This window comes from Pleuronectes platessa, chromosome 11, assembly GCF_947347685.1.
Source record: "Pleuronectes platessa chromosome 11, fPlePla1.1, whole genome shotgun sequence".
In the NCBI taxonomy this organism is placed as follows: domain Eukaryota; kingdom Metazoa; phylum Chordata; class Actinopteri; order Pleuronectiformes; family Pleuronectidae; genus Pleuronectes; species Pleuronectes platessa.
The window spans coordinates 19916755-19934618 of record NC_070636.1 but is presented as its reverse complement, the minus strand read 5'-3'; the positions used below and the strand labels follow the sequence as shown (position 1 = coordinate 19934618).

The window sequence follows — 17864 nt, the reverse complement described above, 5'->3', positions numbered from 1 at the left end:
TGATGAGGGGCACTCTTTTGACATTTGCATATTGCTTTTAATGCAAAATACAAAATTAATGAATTAAGTAGGAGGGCTAGGCTAAGTTTGAGCCCCACAAAGTAAAGAAAGCGTACACTATTGTGTACAGTAATTGTCAATTGTTATTTTTCTAAAGATAATTATTTTCGTTACACTTTGTGGGTAGGATGTCACAGGAGATTATAATTCAGATTCACAAATACAAAGGGAGTTGTGAGACTCGACACATCAGTTGGGGGTTCCTCCAGGTGAAAAATCATGTAGTGTATGACCCCCTGACGTCATGAACTCACAATGTCTGAAAGACTCCCGGTGCAAGACAGCTGCTCATGTACTGCGAACTGCTCGGCTAATCCCACGACTATGAAATTAAAGTTTGTGAAAGTCTGAGATAAAAAGTAGATCAAACAAGAACCACCTTGTGTTTGTACTCCGCTGTTCTTTGTTAAAGTGTTAAATAATGGTCAGGGTGTGTTTTAGCAGGAAATAATGAGTAATAAGAATAACCTTTGACCACCAAAACCGATCCAGTTCATCATTGAATACAATTGGGTATTGTGTTCATGGAAAAGGGATGGACAGACATACTTAGACTATGTATATATGTATGTAGACGGACAGACAACTCAAAAATATTATGCCCCCGGCCCTGGCTGATGCCTGCGTTAAGGCATGAAAACTTCACAGGCCCTTTTATAATCCAGAATCACAAAGCATAAAATAATTGAAAGAGCTATATTCAGGTATAGACATTGTTATTTCAGTCAGTGTTCAAACAGGTTCCTCCACGTATGCAGTGATTGGGGAGGCATTGAACTCCTAACCTTTCCTTTCCGATTGCAGCCTGTGTTGCCAGCTTACACTTGTTTTTATACTGATAAACCATTTCAATGGCAGCACAAAAATATCTGGAAAGGTGGCGCGAGGTCTGACATTTATGAGCCTGCGGAGCAAAATGGGAAAATAAAACCTTATCAATCTTATTTGAACTGTTCTGAGAATTCAGGTCACAAACAATCTAAATGAGGTCGCAGCAAAGAAACATTATGATACATATCATTTCCACTAAGTTTGGTCAATTCATTTTCATTCATTTGATGATTTGAATTACTCCATTTACACCTGACATTCAAATGTGTTATTGGGGATTCAATTTCAGTTAGATAAACCTCGCAACCTCATGAAAGTACAGGTGTCAATAAACAGGGATGAAACATGAGCATGAGAATAGATCTCAGTATAGACGCGGGAAAAATTATCAACAAATCTACATAAACTTTGAATGCAAAACACATCCAAATGCCAGTTGTAGATGGAGACGTAGAGGTATATAAGTTTAAACAACATTTTCTAAATGTATTTCAATAGTTTTGACAAAGATGAGTTGATGAAGTTGGACAATGTAAATCAGCCTATAAAAATACCATGAATATATCTTGGAAAAGCACGAATTATCAAAAGTGGTCTCTGTAAACTACCTCTGAATCTCATATTATGTCTGCAAAACATGAAGCGTGAGTCGGACCTGTACTGATTACTAGTTTAATAGCTGTGGGTCACTTTGAGTGTTTCTCAGAGATCCATAGAAATGCTCACACTTTTTAATTTATTTGTAGCAATTTTCTTCCACATTGTGCTGGTCAGGGTCAATCTATCCAGCAATCTGTCAGTTGCATTAGTTCAACCTATAGGTCTGATGAGGTAAGAGTGAGAGAAGAATATCATAATACTCACATGCCAGGAAGCAGTCCATACTGAAAGAGATGTTGTCAAGAGAGACAGATGAGCCGGGTCCAGGTCCATCCTCTGTGCTGAACTGCAGCCAGAACCTGCCAAGGGACAGAGATGCTGTAACTACCTTACAACCTGTGAAGGGTTTTGATAGCGTCTGACTGAAATGATGTGAGGAAGACTTAATCGTGCTTTAAGAGAAATGGCACTGAGGTGTGGCTTTGGAGGCTGTGGGTGGTGTCACAGCTTTGTCTGGAGTGTCAAGAGCTTTTAGCGGAGACAAAAAAGTGCAGTTTGTGATAGGGATGAAAACAATTTCCATGCTAGATACTTTTAGACACAATTATTTAGGCAAACAACCACAGTATGAGGTGGGGTTGAGTCTCTGGAGGTAAGGCGGGCCTACTAATCAGATCAGTGGCTTAATCTTCAGAAGCTGCAGACTGAATGTTCAAGTGTCCTTTGGCAAGACACTGAACCTCAAATTGCCCCTGATGGCTGAGCAGCAGGTAAAGAAAAGCTAAATATGGAATGTGTTTGTGAATGGGTGAATGTGACTTATAATGTGAAAAGATCTGATTGGTTGTCAAGATAAGAAAAAGCTCCATATAATATGAATGTGATAATTTACAATGAGTTTTACTTCTAAAAGACTTAAAAGTAATAGTTTGATGTTTTTCGAAAACATGCCTATTTGGTTTTTGGCCTGGTTTTATTGGAGATGAAAAGACTGATACCTGTCTAGTAAATATCTATATTAAATATTAATGACAAGCCAGCGAATGGTAACTGGCCTCACTACAGTGTGGCCAGTTGATAGAGAGCACAAGTTAATGACTTCAACAAAATCCATCCATTGTCGTGCAGGTAGCCGGCCATGGAGGGTATTCCAAATGTTCCTCTCCCAGGCCACATTTTCTAGCTTTTCCTGGTGGATCCTGAGGCGTTTACAGGCATTATGAGACATATCGTCCCTTCTGTGAGTTCTGGATCTACCCCAGGGCCTCCTCCCGGTCGGTTGTGCCCAGTAAGCCTCAAAGGGAATGAGCCCAGGAGGCATCCTGAAGAGATGCCAACTCAACTGTCTTTCGACATGGAGCAGCAGTTCTACTATGAGCTCCCTCCAGAAGTCTGAGCTCCTCTGTGATGTTATTCTGATGTTGTTCAAGCTCTGCCTTGTTGCTCAGATACTTCCATACCACAGCGGTCCGGTACAACACCTGCAATACCACAGCCTTCCTTCTTCCCCTCAATAGTGAACAAAATATAAACTCTTAATTTGTGTGTCCTACAGTAGGCAGATTCTCAGCCTGTTTATCAGTTTAACGTTTTCTCAATCTTTGTTCCATACCAAGCTAACCAAACCAGCTGCTTGCTCCAGCTTTATATTTAGGGCACAGACACAAAAGTGGTATCGATCATCTCATCTGACTCTCAGTCAAGAAAGGGAATAAGTGCATCTCCCATGATATCACACTCTGTGAATGGTTTTGTAGTTGCAGAGCTGTATCACTATCTCATGATTCTGTTTAGATATTTCTAACTTTAAGACAGTGAGGCTCACAATAAGTGAGTGCGCCTGTAACAGACGGTAACCTATGATGAATTTCAAGACCATTGTTGCCTAAACGTGATGGGTCCCGGTGTTTCCTAATTCTTGCCGTCACCTCAGAGGGTCTCAAACCAGAAACACTCAGGCAGAGTCAACACACGCTACCTGTCCTGTATTTAAAGCTGTGTTTCTGATTCCATTTAAGCTCTACAAAGGTCACTGAGCAAAGACTGGCAGGTTCACCTAGTGGTTACGGACATGACATTCTAATTAAGAGCACAAGCACAGCTGACTACATAACCCAGGAATCAAAAATTAATCACTCTCAGGGGAGCAGGCTTATCCAAGCTTGAATGGCAAAGAAACCCCCAGTCAGGCAAACAGAGATGAAATGCCTTGTCTGATGTTTCTCTTTTTTCCTGCTAATGCTATTTTGCTTCAATCTCTTTCTTTTTTGAGTGGAAAGCAGGGCCATACCTAATTGGAAGGCAAGTAGGGTGGGTAGAGCCTTGTGTATTGATTTCCACTCTTGGTGGAATGAAAAGAAAGGAGAATATTTTGTACAGCCGTACACATCGCAGGTCCATGCTAAGACTAGGGGAGTAGTCCCGATGGGATTCATTAATTTTGTTGAGTTGAGAGGAAATGTTTCCCAGGAAATTGAATGTAAATGTTGAAAATCTGCATTTATGAGAGGGGGGAAAAAATGAAGGAAGAAGACGCCTTGTTTCTGTTTCTTAAGGCTTCTCTGCTGTGGCAGCACTTAACCATTAGTGGGAGTGCGTCAGAGGTTTGTTATACCTCCGCTAAGGATGTTATGTTTTCATTGCCACATGTTTGTTTGTCCCTCAGCAGAATAACTCAAAAAGTACTGAACCGATGTCACTGAAACTTTCTGGAGGGGTCTGATATGGCCCAAGTAAAAAGGTTTTACATTTTGGAGCAAATCTGGATAAATAGGCAGATACAGAAATGTTGTTTCATGGCGAGGTAGAGTGTTTCCCTTGCTGGAGGTGTGCACTCTGTGAGTGTCCCTCTACTTAGGATGAGACTAGAACCAGCTTGATGTCTTCAGATGGTCTGAACTCAAAAGCCTTGATATTATCAAAGCTGTCTCTTATATGGTGACACAGGTGCACGTTAATCTTACCAGTCCGTCAGCCCATAAAGAGGAAGTATGATGAGTTTCCAGCCCCTTTCAGATTTGAGTTCACTTGCTGAATGCCACAGTCTGCGCTGTTCCTCAGGACCTGTACTGTTCTCCATGATCCACAGAGACAGCGACCCCTTCTGTAAGCCTCCGGAACATAGCCAGAACCGCACCTGTTTAAGTGAGTTGGAATCACAAATTAACAATACACGTTAAATAAGATTTAAAAAGCAGAATAGGTAATCGCAAAGTTGAATTGCAGATTTTTGAGGCGCCTAATGTCTGAATATAAAATTCCATGACAACTTGAATTTTTTTATATTTTAGATTCAAAGAAAACCAGCCAAGGCTTTTATCAGTCAAGAAAGCTAAACACTTAAAACTGCATGAAATAAATCCGTGACAGCATTTGGTCAGATCTCATTATTCTAAGATCAACAGAATTCAACTGGGATCGTGATTTTGGGCGTTTTTTCTCTGTACACTAATGCACAGCTTTGCACAAATCACATTTCCCTATTTCCAGGAGGGATATGGTGGGTGTAAACATGCTTATAATTAAACAACACAGGCCATAGCTAGAATTAAACGGTAAAAGGAAATCTGAATCTAAAGCTTGCTAACAACCATGGAGTTTGACCATGTCCCTCTAAACCATTTTATTGGAGCCAAGAACATAATTCTGGCTTCATCATTTAAGCAGAACAGATTCTGGCTTAAGCCTGATAGAAGTGCACGTGGCGACGACACCATCCAGACAGCTGAATTCACCACATTTATGCAGAGTGTTTCCTCTGTGCTTGTCAAAAGCAGGTTGTCGTGCTTATCGTCAAACTGCGAAACCACATGGTGACCGTTTACATATCGAGATTACAGGCAGTGTACAGCAGTGGGCACGGCATGAAAGTGAATGTGGTCTGAAGCTAATACCCAAAACTAATATCCTCAATGTAGTTTTCCAAGAGCAGCCAGGCTAGATTGAACAGCATCAGTTCAGTGTAGAGCGAGGGATTTAGAGTGGTAATCTGGAATCATGGCTAATCTTTGGCTGCGTGCCACGTTGCTGCGAACTCCTTCCACCGCTGTCCACAAACGTTGCCTGTAATTCACGCCTGAGAGGCAGCAACATACGCCTTTTCATTTTTATTCTTTTATTTTTAGAGTTGTCTTTTTTCTTCCTTGTGGAAAGTTTCCTCGCAGGCATCCCCTAGGTCTGTCTTATTATCTTGTTTTCTGACCTCTAGACCTTCCCAGTATTCTCCTATCTCCATCCTTCATGTCTGCCTCACCCACACTAAATCTACATTGCTCCTTGCCTCATTTTTAAAGTTGCAAAGTAAACAAGGAAAGGGCCAAAGGTCGCTGTACTGAGCAATATTAAAATCGCAAATGTTACTCTGAATGCGAGATGAAACTGCATCAATCACGGGCACAACCTCTTCACCTAGAGATTTGCTCTGAAAGCATCATGATCTGAATAATGTATGAACTTTTATATTATCGCAAACAGATGAGAAGATGTGAGCCAGGACTGACAAGGTCAACTCCAGTGTCTGTTAGGATATCTCCAGACGTGCAGATGGCATACTGTTAACCTAATAACCCATCCTAAATTTCCCCTGAGAGGAATTAAGTATCTATCTATCTATCTATCTATCTATCTATTTATCTATATATGTTGGTACATTTTGATCTCTTACTGAAGATGATTAACATATCAAATTTCTAATGGCCTTCTACTTCTACAGCAATAACAATAACTGAAATGAGTGTGAGAGATTGTTTCTCCTCTGGTGATTATCGGAGCACACTGTGTTCGTTATCATGATATATTATTGTACTATAAATGTCCTGCTCCTTATTTAGTTTGGAGGAGTTCACACCTCAGCAAGTCCAGCTATTGTAGAGCTTTAACACCAGCATTTTCCAGAATTATTATATTCTATTTGTTATTCCTAAATCTCAAATAGTTTTCTTTCAAAAAGTAAAGTAAAGTCTTTGGCAATAGAAATAATTAACTGGCCTTCTGGGAAAATTACAGTTTTTCAATACGTTAACATTAGCCTAAGCCTTTTATATGATTAAAAGCCATATTTTGAGCGAAATAAGCTGTCTTATTAGAGTATTTCCACCTTTAAAAATGTAAATGCACTCATTATCTTCTCACCACAATGGCGATGGAGGGTTGGCTGAAGTGTTTGCATCCACAAAACACTTTTGGAGTTTGAGGGGCAACAGTGGTTCAGCCAAAGTGACCACTTCTTCAGACATAATAAAACAGAAAAAAAAAAAACATGCCGCCATACTGCTCATGTGGCGTCTTCCAAGTGTCCGCAAGCCCCGACATTCATATCTGTGTTTTGTCGACTCAAACACTTCAGCCAACCCTCCATCCCCATTGTGGTGAGAAGATAATGAAACTTTTCTAGAAACTACCCCTTTAATAATGTATTAAATAATTGCCAATCTAAAAAGAGCACATACAGGCATTTTCATAAATCTCAAAATGAAGAAAGAAGGTGTAGAGTTATATTTAAGATATTTTTAAGCTATGAGGAGATCTTTTTCACAACAAAACTTTTGAGTAATTTATTTTAAGTAGTTGTAGAGGGTGTAGTTAACTGGCATTTTAATTGGATACTGTAGCTATGACATGTTTTTAAGACATCCAAGAGTTGACTGAAGCTGATGTTGTTGACTATTATTTTTGTCTAGTCATCAGCTCAAAATGAAAAACCTGCTTTTTTACTTCTGTGTAAAAATATAGACGTGCTGGTTAGTAATTGATGACATTTGATCTGGATAACATAATCAGATTACAAAATAAATCACTATGATCAGCCCAGATAACATTTGAAAAAATGTGTGTTGTGATTTGAGATACATTTTAGACTCCTTACATTGTTCTTTTAGATTACACACAGTACAACACAGTGTAACTTTAAAATGTTTGAAGAGGCAAAATACTATTTTTTGAACGCCAAAATTGTGAGTGTTTCCTTCTTTTGGGATAGCTTGCAAAATGTAACTTGTAACTCTGAGTACATTTCAAAGTTATTTGACCGAACTCCAGCTGTGAAATGTGTACTCACAACTGGAGTTTTTGGAGTTTGTATTGGCATGTCTGAGAATGAAGAATACAGGAACACACTCTACTCTGCTCACCGTGCACGGGGAGTTTCTGAGAGGAGGTGGGAAGAGAGGGCTCCTCAGTACTGCTGAGCCACGTTGGCCTTTGGACTGGCCTCCTTCCACAATGAATGTAGCACCTTTAACACACAAACACACAGAAATAAAACACTATTATACACCCTCAATCTGTGCATGAAAGATGGAATTAAGGAGTAAATGAAGTGCTACAATACATATTGAAGTTTTGGTTTGCGTGAGTGTGACTGTTGGCATAGTCTTCGATTTCTTCCTGGGCTCTTATTTGATTTACATCTTAATCAAGCTTACTAAGACTAAACTAAAAGCAAAGTTTGCAGAGTGACAGTTTCAGGCAAACAGTTAATGTCAACATTTTTGTCCTTTTAGAGGACTTTTAAAAACTATAGTGATAAAAAACATATATAAAATCATTAAATATGATATGCAATTACAATTTGTAGTTTCCCCGCACCTCCTCTGATATTTATGTAAACAGCTGAGAACAAAAACAAGCCCCAGCAAAGCAAGACTTTAGCACCTCATCAAGAGACAAATTTGAGTCACTGCAGTGAAGATGAACTGAAGATGTGGGACTCAGACTTTATGTGCTGGAGCTTTTACCCAGTGGAGTTATATTTGTAGCAACTCTGAACAAGAACACGTCTGACACGTCAGAGGTGATGTTTATCTTCCCACATTAAAAATTTGCAAGATATTGGTTTAACATGCCTTAGTCTTCATTTATTGTATAAAAAAAGCTGTTAAGTCACTTTTAACAAGGCAATAACACTGAGACATTGCGAATAGGCCATTTCTCAGTTTGATCAGTACAACGTTATAACTGTAGAAGACGTGCATGGGCCACCTGATGATGGGCAGCTCTGCTTGGTAGCCTTGGCTGGAGACTGGACTCTTCTCCAGGAGAGACCACGTCCCATTACTGGCTGCCAGCTGCACTCGCCGTCTTCAAAAGAGCAGTAGCTGCCATTGAGAAAGTGGCCTAGAGAGAGACAGGAGAGAGAATATATCAAGGGAGGACAGGAGGAGACGATAAGGTAAGGAGGTCATATGAGAATGGAGTGAACACTGACAGTCAAACTGCCAAATAGGAAAAGGACAGGGGTGGGTTGGGGAGTGGGCTTCAAGGAGTTGAGTGAAAGTGAAGGCGAAAAGGTTGAAAGGAGAGAGCTTGCAGGGGGTGAATACTAATGGCTCAGAGGTTAAAACTAGAGTTGTGATGTAGTGGGAGATTGGCCTATAATAAGAGAAGCAGAACATATAAAAAGAAAACAATTGTGTCAGGAGGGAGTGGATGGAAAGAGTGGAAAAGGGTCTGAGTGTGCATGATGTGAAACCAATCAACACCAGAAGAAAGGCATGAGCTGGGGAAGCATTTTTCAGTCACTGACTTAGGGTTAAGGTTACAGTTAGTAAAGTTAGTGTGTGTATTTAGAGCACTAATGAAGTGACAAAGTGTTATGGTTTGGATTGTGTAGCGGGGACAAATCATGCTTTTGTGAAGCTGTGCGTTTTTCAAAGTTGTCTTACTGTGGTTGTGAGGCTTTTTGATGGTTAAGACTGAGTTCAAGGGTGCTGGTTAGAGTTAGGTTTAGATCACGGACAATGCTCATATATGCTCAACCTTAGATACAAGGAACAAAGAGAGCTTCGTGACTTATATCTGTATTTTTGCAGTCTTCTGAAAGCTTATATACTTATGAATCAGACTGAATGGAGCAATGCTTCCTGCAAAGGTGGGACAGAGTTATGCCAAAAGTTCAACCAAGATGACTATGGGACACATTTCAACAAGAAATTAGAGAAGAAACTTTGCAAGTTCGTAAGACACTAGAGTCTGGGATCTATATGATCGCCAATCTCGAAGCCCATGGGCACAGAATAAGCCACTGAGGACAATGGCTAATATCTAGAGGCTTTTGGTGTAGACAGCAGATATCCGGGCCAAGACTCCATCTTCTGTTCGCTGTGCATTGAGCTATTCTGCTGAGCTCATGATCTAACTTTGTCTGGGTAAAGGAACAAACAGTTACTGCAGAACAACTGGGACGAGATTGGACAGGAATTCAATGTGAGTTGGACAGTAGAGACAGTAGAGCAAAATGGAGGACTCTGCGACAATGCTTTGTTCAAACCCAGAAAGAGTCCATGAGTAAGCGGAGTGGGATGCTGCTGATGGGGTGAATCTTTTGAATTGCTCGCTGCGATGTCTCAAGGTAATTTCAATCGCTCAGCAATGTGCATTTATGACGGAGCCACTTTTGACTACTTCCTAAGAGGTACATTATCACAACCTCATCCACCATTGGGATGTTTGTTGCTGTCAGAGACTCTCGCCTCTGTGCTGCTGCCTCAGGCCTGTAATGCTTAACAATCGTCCCAACGGAAAGGATGCATGGAAGTAAGCAGTGATGGTTGCATCATTTGAAACTGACGTGTCTTTTTTCTTAGTTTGAGGCAGTTTAAAAAGGGTCAGGCCATTTAGTGGTTAAGGTAAGAGGCTTTGGGGTGCGTCTTGTCAATGTATGCCCTCACAACTATGGAAAGAAAAAATTGTGCAAAAAATCCTCCTTAAATCTCCTCAAGTCTCCTTTGTTTAATGTTTAAGTAACTCACAGAAGAAATCAGACACAGCTCAAGTGGTACAAATATTTTAACAGCCATCCTTTTGCCAAAGGCACAGTTTTCGAGTTTTCCACTTTCAAAGCTTTTACAGTTTATCTCCACTTACAGATAAAAGAGTTGTGTATATATTGCATGTACAAGGCCCCATGTCTGTTTAAATGTTTAAACTATTGTCCTTAAATACTTCAACGTAGCATCAAGGACTGGAGTGGAAATACCTGCCACATGAATAAATTAAATAACATGGATTATTTAGAAGTGCCACTCAGTTATTGCAGTGCTGAGTCAGAGATGTGTTTTTTCTATGGTTCATTTTTATGGATTTAAAACAGGCATATTTTTTTTTCCCCTTGAGTGATTGAACTTCATTTAAGTTTTAAAACTTGTTGGCAGTTTAAGAAAACACTGAGGAGTTCTGCATTTTGAGTTCCATTTCGCGGTGTTTGAAGTATTTCACCTTATATTTGCTTTATTATCCTCTTATCCAGTGTCTGTGAGCGCACATTACCAATAAGAATGTGTAAGTGCCCTGATAACAGTGTGCTTTTTGGAAATGGCATCATCCAGATAATGGGAAGAATCTGGCCTGGGGAGAGAACATAAAGCAGGTATTCCTCCTGAACTAAAGAAAGTATAAGCTTTTTTCCTCAATGGCACAAGTCTTTTTCATTATTCAAAAGTCTTTTAACAGATATCAAAGATAAAGATCACAAAAGTAACTTAACTAAAAACATCTAAATCACTTTTTATCTTTTTATCAAGCAATGCTTTTTCTTACCAGATTAAGGCCTCTGTAGACATTTTGGGTAATAAGTGAATTTTGTGTTCCTCTGTGTCTTGTGATGTTATGAGGCACTCATCATTACACAAACCAGTTGGCTTCACTTAGATGCTCTACTTACGCAGAGACTCAGTGTCATATATTAGTTAAATGCTCTTGATATGAAAAGAGAAGTTTGTGATTATGTGATCTGCAACATATCTGTGCAGATGTGCCACTCTCAGGGCCTTTTGCATTCCAAGCTATTATCACATCGACTAGTAGCATCACCAAAGATGATTCAACTGGTAAGACAGTATTTTATGAGGAGTGAATAAGGCCGACATAACAGTATCTATTATTATTTAATAATATTTAACAAGAACGTTACTTACTCTTTATGAATGTTGAGTAGAGTCATATTCATATTCAGAAGGGTAAAGAGTCTATAAAAGCATGTCTGTGGTTGAATGTGATAACACTGTCAAATTATCATGTGCCAGAAGCAATTTTCTTTACCTCTTTACCAACGTAAAGAGTTCAGAGAATTCATAAAGATATAATAAAGTACTATTATCCTGTCAAATTCAATATCAGTGTTGTAATGCAGAAATTATTATGGTTGCCATTATTGGTTTGTTCGGAGAAGAATTACCAGGTGAACAGGAAGAGACGTGGTGTAGACTGGGTTGTTAAAGTAGCATGATTTAATTTAAATAACCAGTATAGAGAAAAAATCGTAGCACTGGCCTCATTGTGTAATAATAAGTGATATTTTTTCCCATCACAGATAATATTCCAAGAAAAAATCACTTGAAATTCCTACTTGCATCCACCTTTGATGCGAGGCAGCATTTCTCTGTAGTAGCAGGGAAACTGTAGTGTTGGAAAGCAGTGGGGCGTCTGCAGAATTTAGACCAGCTAAGATCAACCAGAGGAAACTGTGACTCAAAGAGCTGAGGATGTGTTTATGCATAACGATGCTGGGGAAAGGATGAGCAAGGGAGATCCACAGGGACTCGATTTCCCTTATATGTCAGGAATCTTTGTGATTGACACAAGCTAAGTTTGTTCCTCCTGCCTCTCCCTACTTTTCCCTGTTAATGAGCCTTGGCACGGCTTATGAAGGATTTAAATAGATCAAATCGGATGAGGATAACTTGTGGATAGATCATAGAGAATATGGTATCAGAGCGGGAACACTATGTGATTAGGGTAGCGGGGGGTAATTGTGGCGAATGATTCAGAGAAAAATGGAATAAATACAAAACACAGAGCATGGGGGTGTTTTGTGTGAGGGAATGAAAAACACATGAATGTCTCATTGTGGTCTGATGAACAAACTATGGGAGGTCAGTCTTGTCTTAGAAGAAAGATAAAGGTTATCACTATTTATAGATCAAATTGAGAGACAGAGAGAAACTTGATTCAAAGAAAATGACAACTGGCCTTCATGCATCTGTTAAATGAGCATTATGAGAGCAGACAGTAGAAAACGTGTGTGGACATGCAGAGGAAAAGAGTGTCAGACCTTAAACATTTTCCACAGCAGTGAGCCGGTCCTTACATAACCTATCAGTCTGGGTCAAGTAATAGGCAACATCCATACTACTACTTTTTCATTTAAAAACGGTGTTTTAAAACTAAAACCATGTCTGTCTATGCATCAGTTTTAACCTAAATCCATATTAACACACCTGCAAACGTATCATCACCATCCTACACATATTAACAGTTGTATCATTGTAAAATACAGAACTTAACTGCAGAACAGCTGTTAAAGATAGACAGCAGGGTCAGTCACAGGTAATTGATTATCCATAACGTGTTATACAATGGTAGCAGAGGCTATTGCAGATTGTTTTCTTCAGGAGGGGGTCATTTGATGGTAGGCTGGTTTAAAATTCTTTGTGAGTGTCTACGTCACCAATCAAAAAAATACAAAAAAAAAACAATCCAGGAGTTTATATATAAAAAGATGGCCATTAGTGTTGCCAAACTACCATTTTAGCAGCTCTAAAACTCTGGAGTAGTATGGATGCCAGGCATATCCAAACCAGAGTTGATGCTTTTTCAAACCAAAACATTTAAATGTAGCCTACGATTAAACTTCCCATGCTATTTGTTAGTGGTGTAAACACTAGTTTCATAATTGAACTGAATTGACTTATAAGTGTAGAATTGAAATAATGTGTAACAGCCTACTTTGTGTTTTACCTATGGTATTTATGCTCAAATATAACATTTTGGCTACACTCACATACACACACACACTGACACACACACACACACACACACACACACACACACACGCAGCAACACACACACACTTACTACATTCAAATTGAGATTATACCCTTGGGTTGGCCTCTCAGGCCAATTAGCACTGATCAGTCCTTCAGTAGAAGAAAGAGAAACAGGGCCTGTCTGGGATTTACACCCTCTCGTTACCCTCTTATCTCTCAGCTCCAATAGTTAGCAAAGCTATGAGCACAAGGGAGCAGCCATCATTTTAATAAGAGCCACATGGGAGAATGCTCTGCACCTTTTGCAAAAGCAAATCAATTCTGGTCAGTTAGATGTGGGATAAAGAACTAAAATCAAACTAAGGCACTTGCAGGGGGATATGACTCTAAACTGTTAGTGTGAAAAGAATAAAAATACATGCATGCAGGTAGGACTAAAAAGTTATGATCGTTATCACACACACGCACGCACGCACACACGCACGCACACGCACACACGAACAGCAGGGCCTACAGGGACCTAACTTGTGAATAAGATGTCAGCATACTTGGCTAATGCTCCTCCAAGGCATCCAGAAACAAAGAAAACAAATGCGCAAAGAGGTAGAAATAACAACCATGGAATATGTCAAGGGTAAAAAATGCTAGCCAAGCATAGGGTAGCTGCGCTACTTTCTTCTGTCTTTGCCCGAGCCTCGGCTCACGCAGATGCTCTGTTGTTGCTCTGTTGGGGATGATGTAACAGCTTCATTAAAGACGACTCACAACGACTGACCGTGTTCACATCTATTTTGATCCATTAATGAATGCAGGAAGGACTGCAGACACATGAGTTTTCCTCTCGCACATTATTATCAACAGTTAGCTGTGTTCTGGTGTCATTGTGTACTCACGGCATAGGTCGCCTTCGTCATCGCCGAGTGGACAATCTGTATTGAAGTCACACAGTTTGTCCAATGGGATCCCAGGTCCCTGGTGACAGTTGTACTGACCCTCCAGTGTGATGTTCGGGCCAGGTGAGGATGCTGGACAGATGAAAGGAAGAACAGATGGAGAGAAAGAAGAAAAATAAGAAAGAAAGAGGAAGAAGAAAATTCATCTTCAATGTTTCTTCACACAGACATCAAAGTAACGGCACTACAACACTACAAACCAAAAATGTTGTCACCATGCTGTCAGAATTTAAAATACTTGTACAGTGTCTGAGGTAAACCTGCCTGTTTGTTATGCTCTGTTCTCTTGTCCTTTGTTGATGCTCTGGAGCTACTTCAGAATTATTCCTTGTCATTAGTGATTCCCCCTCAAACAGCTCCACAATATACTGTCACTTTCTATTGTTTGTGTGTTGGGCCATGTGTTCAAAGGTTTGAATAAACAGTCAATGGTGCAGAGTGAAGTGAGATGTCCTAAACACGGTCCAGAGGCTGCCCCCCCACTCTCTCAAACACTGACTGCTACTGAGTGCTGGACGCATGTTTATTCAATCCCAATTAATATTGCATGTGTCCTCATAGCACTCAAATCTTCCTATCAATACACGCCACATGCAAAATCTGAAAACATAACTCAACAACAAAATACATTCGAAGCTGAGAATTTTGTTTTGTTTGTCTGTTAATTGAACACCACTACTTGTATGTGGTGGACCCAGAACAGTAGACAATATACAGTTACTACATGAAGGTACATCAGTCAATGACACAAGGCTAATATAACCCCTGCCTGTAAACCTGGTACGGCAGCAGCAGACTCCCTGTAGCATCATAAATAACTTGGCCCCCGACTGCATATGCATCTGGCTTTGAATACAGTACATATCAATCAGACAAGGAACACAGGCAGCAAAACAATGACCTACATACTGTAGTAGGCAGCAGAAGGGGAGGGAACACACATACATGGACAGACACACACATACTTGCACGCACCAACTGATATCACCGGTCCCTCAACAACTCAATTGGAACCTAGAACATTTGCATACCTATGCAAATCAGAGAGATGATATCTCCAGGTTGAGGAAACTGACTGCACACCTTCAGCCTAACCATCAGAGGCTGATCACAGCAGGGAGAACAAAAAAGAGGGTAAAAACTGTCAGCTGACAGGGATCTCGTTTATCCCCTCACCCACAGAGCACAAAAAAGATTCTTATCATTAGTGACTGGCTCTGCTTACTGTAGTTTGTCCTTGATCTGTGTTATGTAGATTTTTTTCCTCCATTCAAATGAACCCGGGAGTCGGAAGTCTGATATCGCGGAGTCCGTGACAGGAGATGCAGCGACAAGCAAATGTTGTTAGCTGAGCTGTAGTGCTACACTGATCCTACCATGTTTCCAATGAATCTGTCTCCTGTGTTTCAGTTTGCATAATTTTTTTCGTGTGACATGATGATTTCTGTTTTTCTGTTTTCTTAGCGTCAGACTTACACTGCATTAGGGTGACAGGCTCACAGCAGTACCTAAATCAACACAAAAAACTATTGTAGTTTTATGCCGCAGAAGGAAACAAACAAATATCAAACACTATTGATCATTTCAATGCTAATTCTAAACCTGCCTGTTGTAATGTTATGTTCTCTTGTCCTGTGTTAATGCTCCCAAGCTACTTCAGAATCATTCCTTATCCTTTATGCGTCTTCCTCAAACAGTTCTACAATATGCTGTCAATTTTGATTGTTTGTGTGCTTGACGTTGTGTGCAGAGCTTTTTATAAACAGTCTGTGGTGCAGAGTTAAATACTTTGTGTTCATCCTACCTGGTGCATCTGCAATGAGGATTTTGTATTCAATAAAGAAGACATGTCTCTGTCTGCAGTATGACTATTAGCACGCTGCCCCGCTCTCACTGACTGCTACAGAGCTCTGGTCGCCTGTTCATTCAATCCTTTATTAATATTGAACTTATTGCGTGTCCAAATGGCACCAAACTCTGCCGTGCACTTCCCATAGCCATTTACAGTGCACAGATCAAGTGTGAAGCCGATAGGTTGAATGGTTTGCGAGCGATGCATTCAACATACTAACAAATAGACAGACATTTGTGGAATTAGTAGGTGGATTACTACTGTATCATGACTTTTTTTGTTATGGGACTTGACTATTAGGCTCCAGACAAACACCAGGATGGAACAACCCGAAACCAGAAGATTAATGTACTAATGTCTAATCCCAATTAAGCTCCTATTATAGATAAATTAAGGTGTTCATTCATGCAAGTTCAAAGCAAATAGAAATCGAGATCAGCCCGTATATAATCCATTTCACAAAAAAGCATGCATGGGTTTAATAGATGCAATTAAATATATGTTGTCAGCTGTAACTAAAGCAAAAGTCTAATTCATTACCTGCTCTGAAAATATACAATATATTTCATTTCCAAAATAAAGCACTAGGTTCAAGTGATTACCCTACAGTAGTAACTGCCTCTGACGCATGGTAGTTGTACATCAATTATTGTCTTATTATCAGGTACTAGAGAGATACATTTTCATAGTTGTGGCTGATTTGCAGCAAATTTCACTCCTTTTTTATCACAGTGGTTAATAAACCTTAAGGCCCAGTTGTAAAACTAGCAGCCAAACTCTGTGGATTAGAAAGAGGGGGTGGCATTTTTTTTTTGTGGACACAAACACATTAGTCTGGGGTTCCCACAGTGCACTACTGCACTACAGGATCTTAATGGCTGCAGAGAGCCACATTAACATGTCAGTGAGTAATCCAGTTAAAATTGTTTGAAAACATATTAGACCGAGTAGATGACTTTGTTAATGAATGCCCCTTTTCGTCAGTGCTTTGCTTCACATTATGATTCTTCTTTCAGGACGCTTTACAAAGTAAAGAGCGAACTGTGCATATTCTCACACACATGCACGTACAGTCTCACAGCCAACATTTACACAAGAAAGCAGATTATACCATTTTATTCAAATGAGAGTGAGACAGAGGCTTGTTTGTTTATGATTAACTGTGTGGATAAAGATTTGCTATTGCTATGTGTAGGTAGTCATGTTCAACAGATGCATTATGCATTCTCTGTGCTCAGGGGCTTCCTCTTGTATAATGTTGACACCGCAAGCGCCACGATTTATCAAAAAAGAAAAGAAAAGTTATCTAAAGTACCGGGACCTTTGGGCAAGGTATGTTAATGTATCGATTCGTCTCTGTCTGATGACAGTGGAGTAGAATGCATCAAAGTGGCTTTTTTTATTGAACTCTAATCTTACAGGAGCAGATAAGTGCAGCCACACATGGCCGCTGCCCTCCTGGCCTACCGCAGTTCTTAAATCCTATTTGTCGGATCGTAAAAACAAGTGGGTCAGTGTAGAATGGATTGCCTGTAGGAGCGAGTGAGTTTTGTTATCGGTGTGCTCAGAGGGCTGGTTTGTCTTTGTGAAGGTAAAGATGTATGAGCGGTCAGGAGCTAGACAGCTGACTGAAGAAGGATCAGCAGTTACAAAATAGATAAACACAGGTGCTTGTTGGATACAGTTAAGAAATAACATGTTTTCATTTGCGATTGTCTGTCTATTAGCTTGCAGCAAAAACTGCAGAACAGATTATCACGAAACTTGGTGGAAGAATGTGATAATAGTCAGGGAAAACAGATTTTT

At 40.0% G+C, this 17864-nt stretch overlaps 1 protein-coding gene across 1 annotated transcript in view; it reads right to left on the bottom strand.

Annotated features, from left to right (window-relative positions):
- The window catches only part of alk (ALK receptor tyrosine kinase), a 359720-nt gene that overhangs the window by 55061 nt on the left and 286795 nt on the right, over positions 1-17864 (bottom strand). The window contains exons 6-10 of the mRNA XM_053435382.1: positions 14147-14278; positions 8470-8604; positions 7620-7723; positions 4455-4627; positions 1756-1850 (exon numbers count right to left, since the gene is read on the bottom strand). Coding sequence (XP_053291357.1) covers positions 1756-1850; positions 4455-4627; positions 7620-7723; positions 8470-8604; positions 14147-14278 — 639 coding nt within the window. The remainder of the gene's footprint in view (positions 1-1755; positions 1851-4454; positions 4628-7619; positions 7724-8469; positions 8605-14146; positions 14279-17864) is intronic.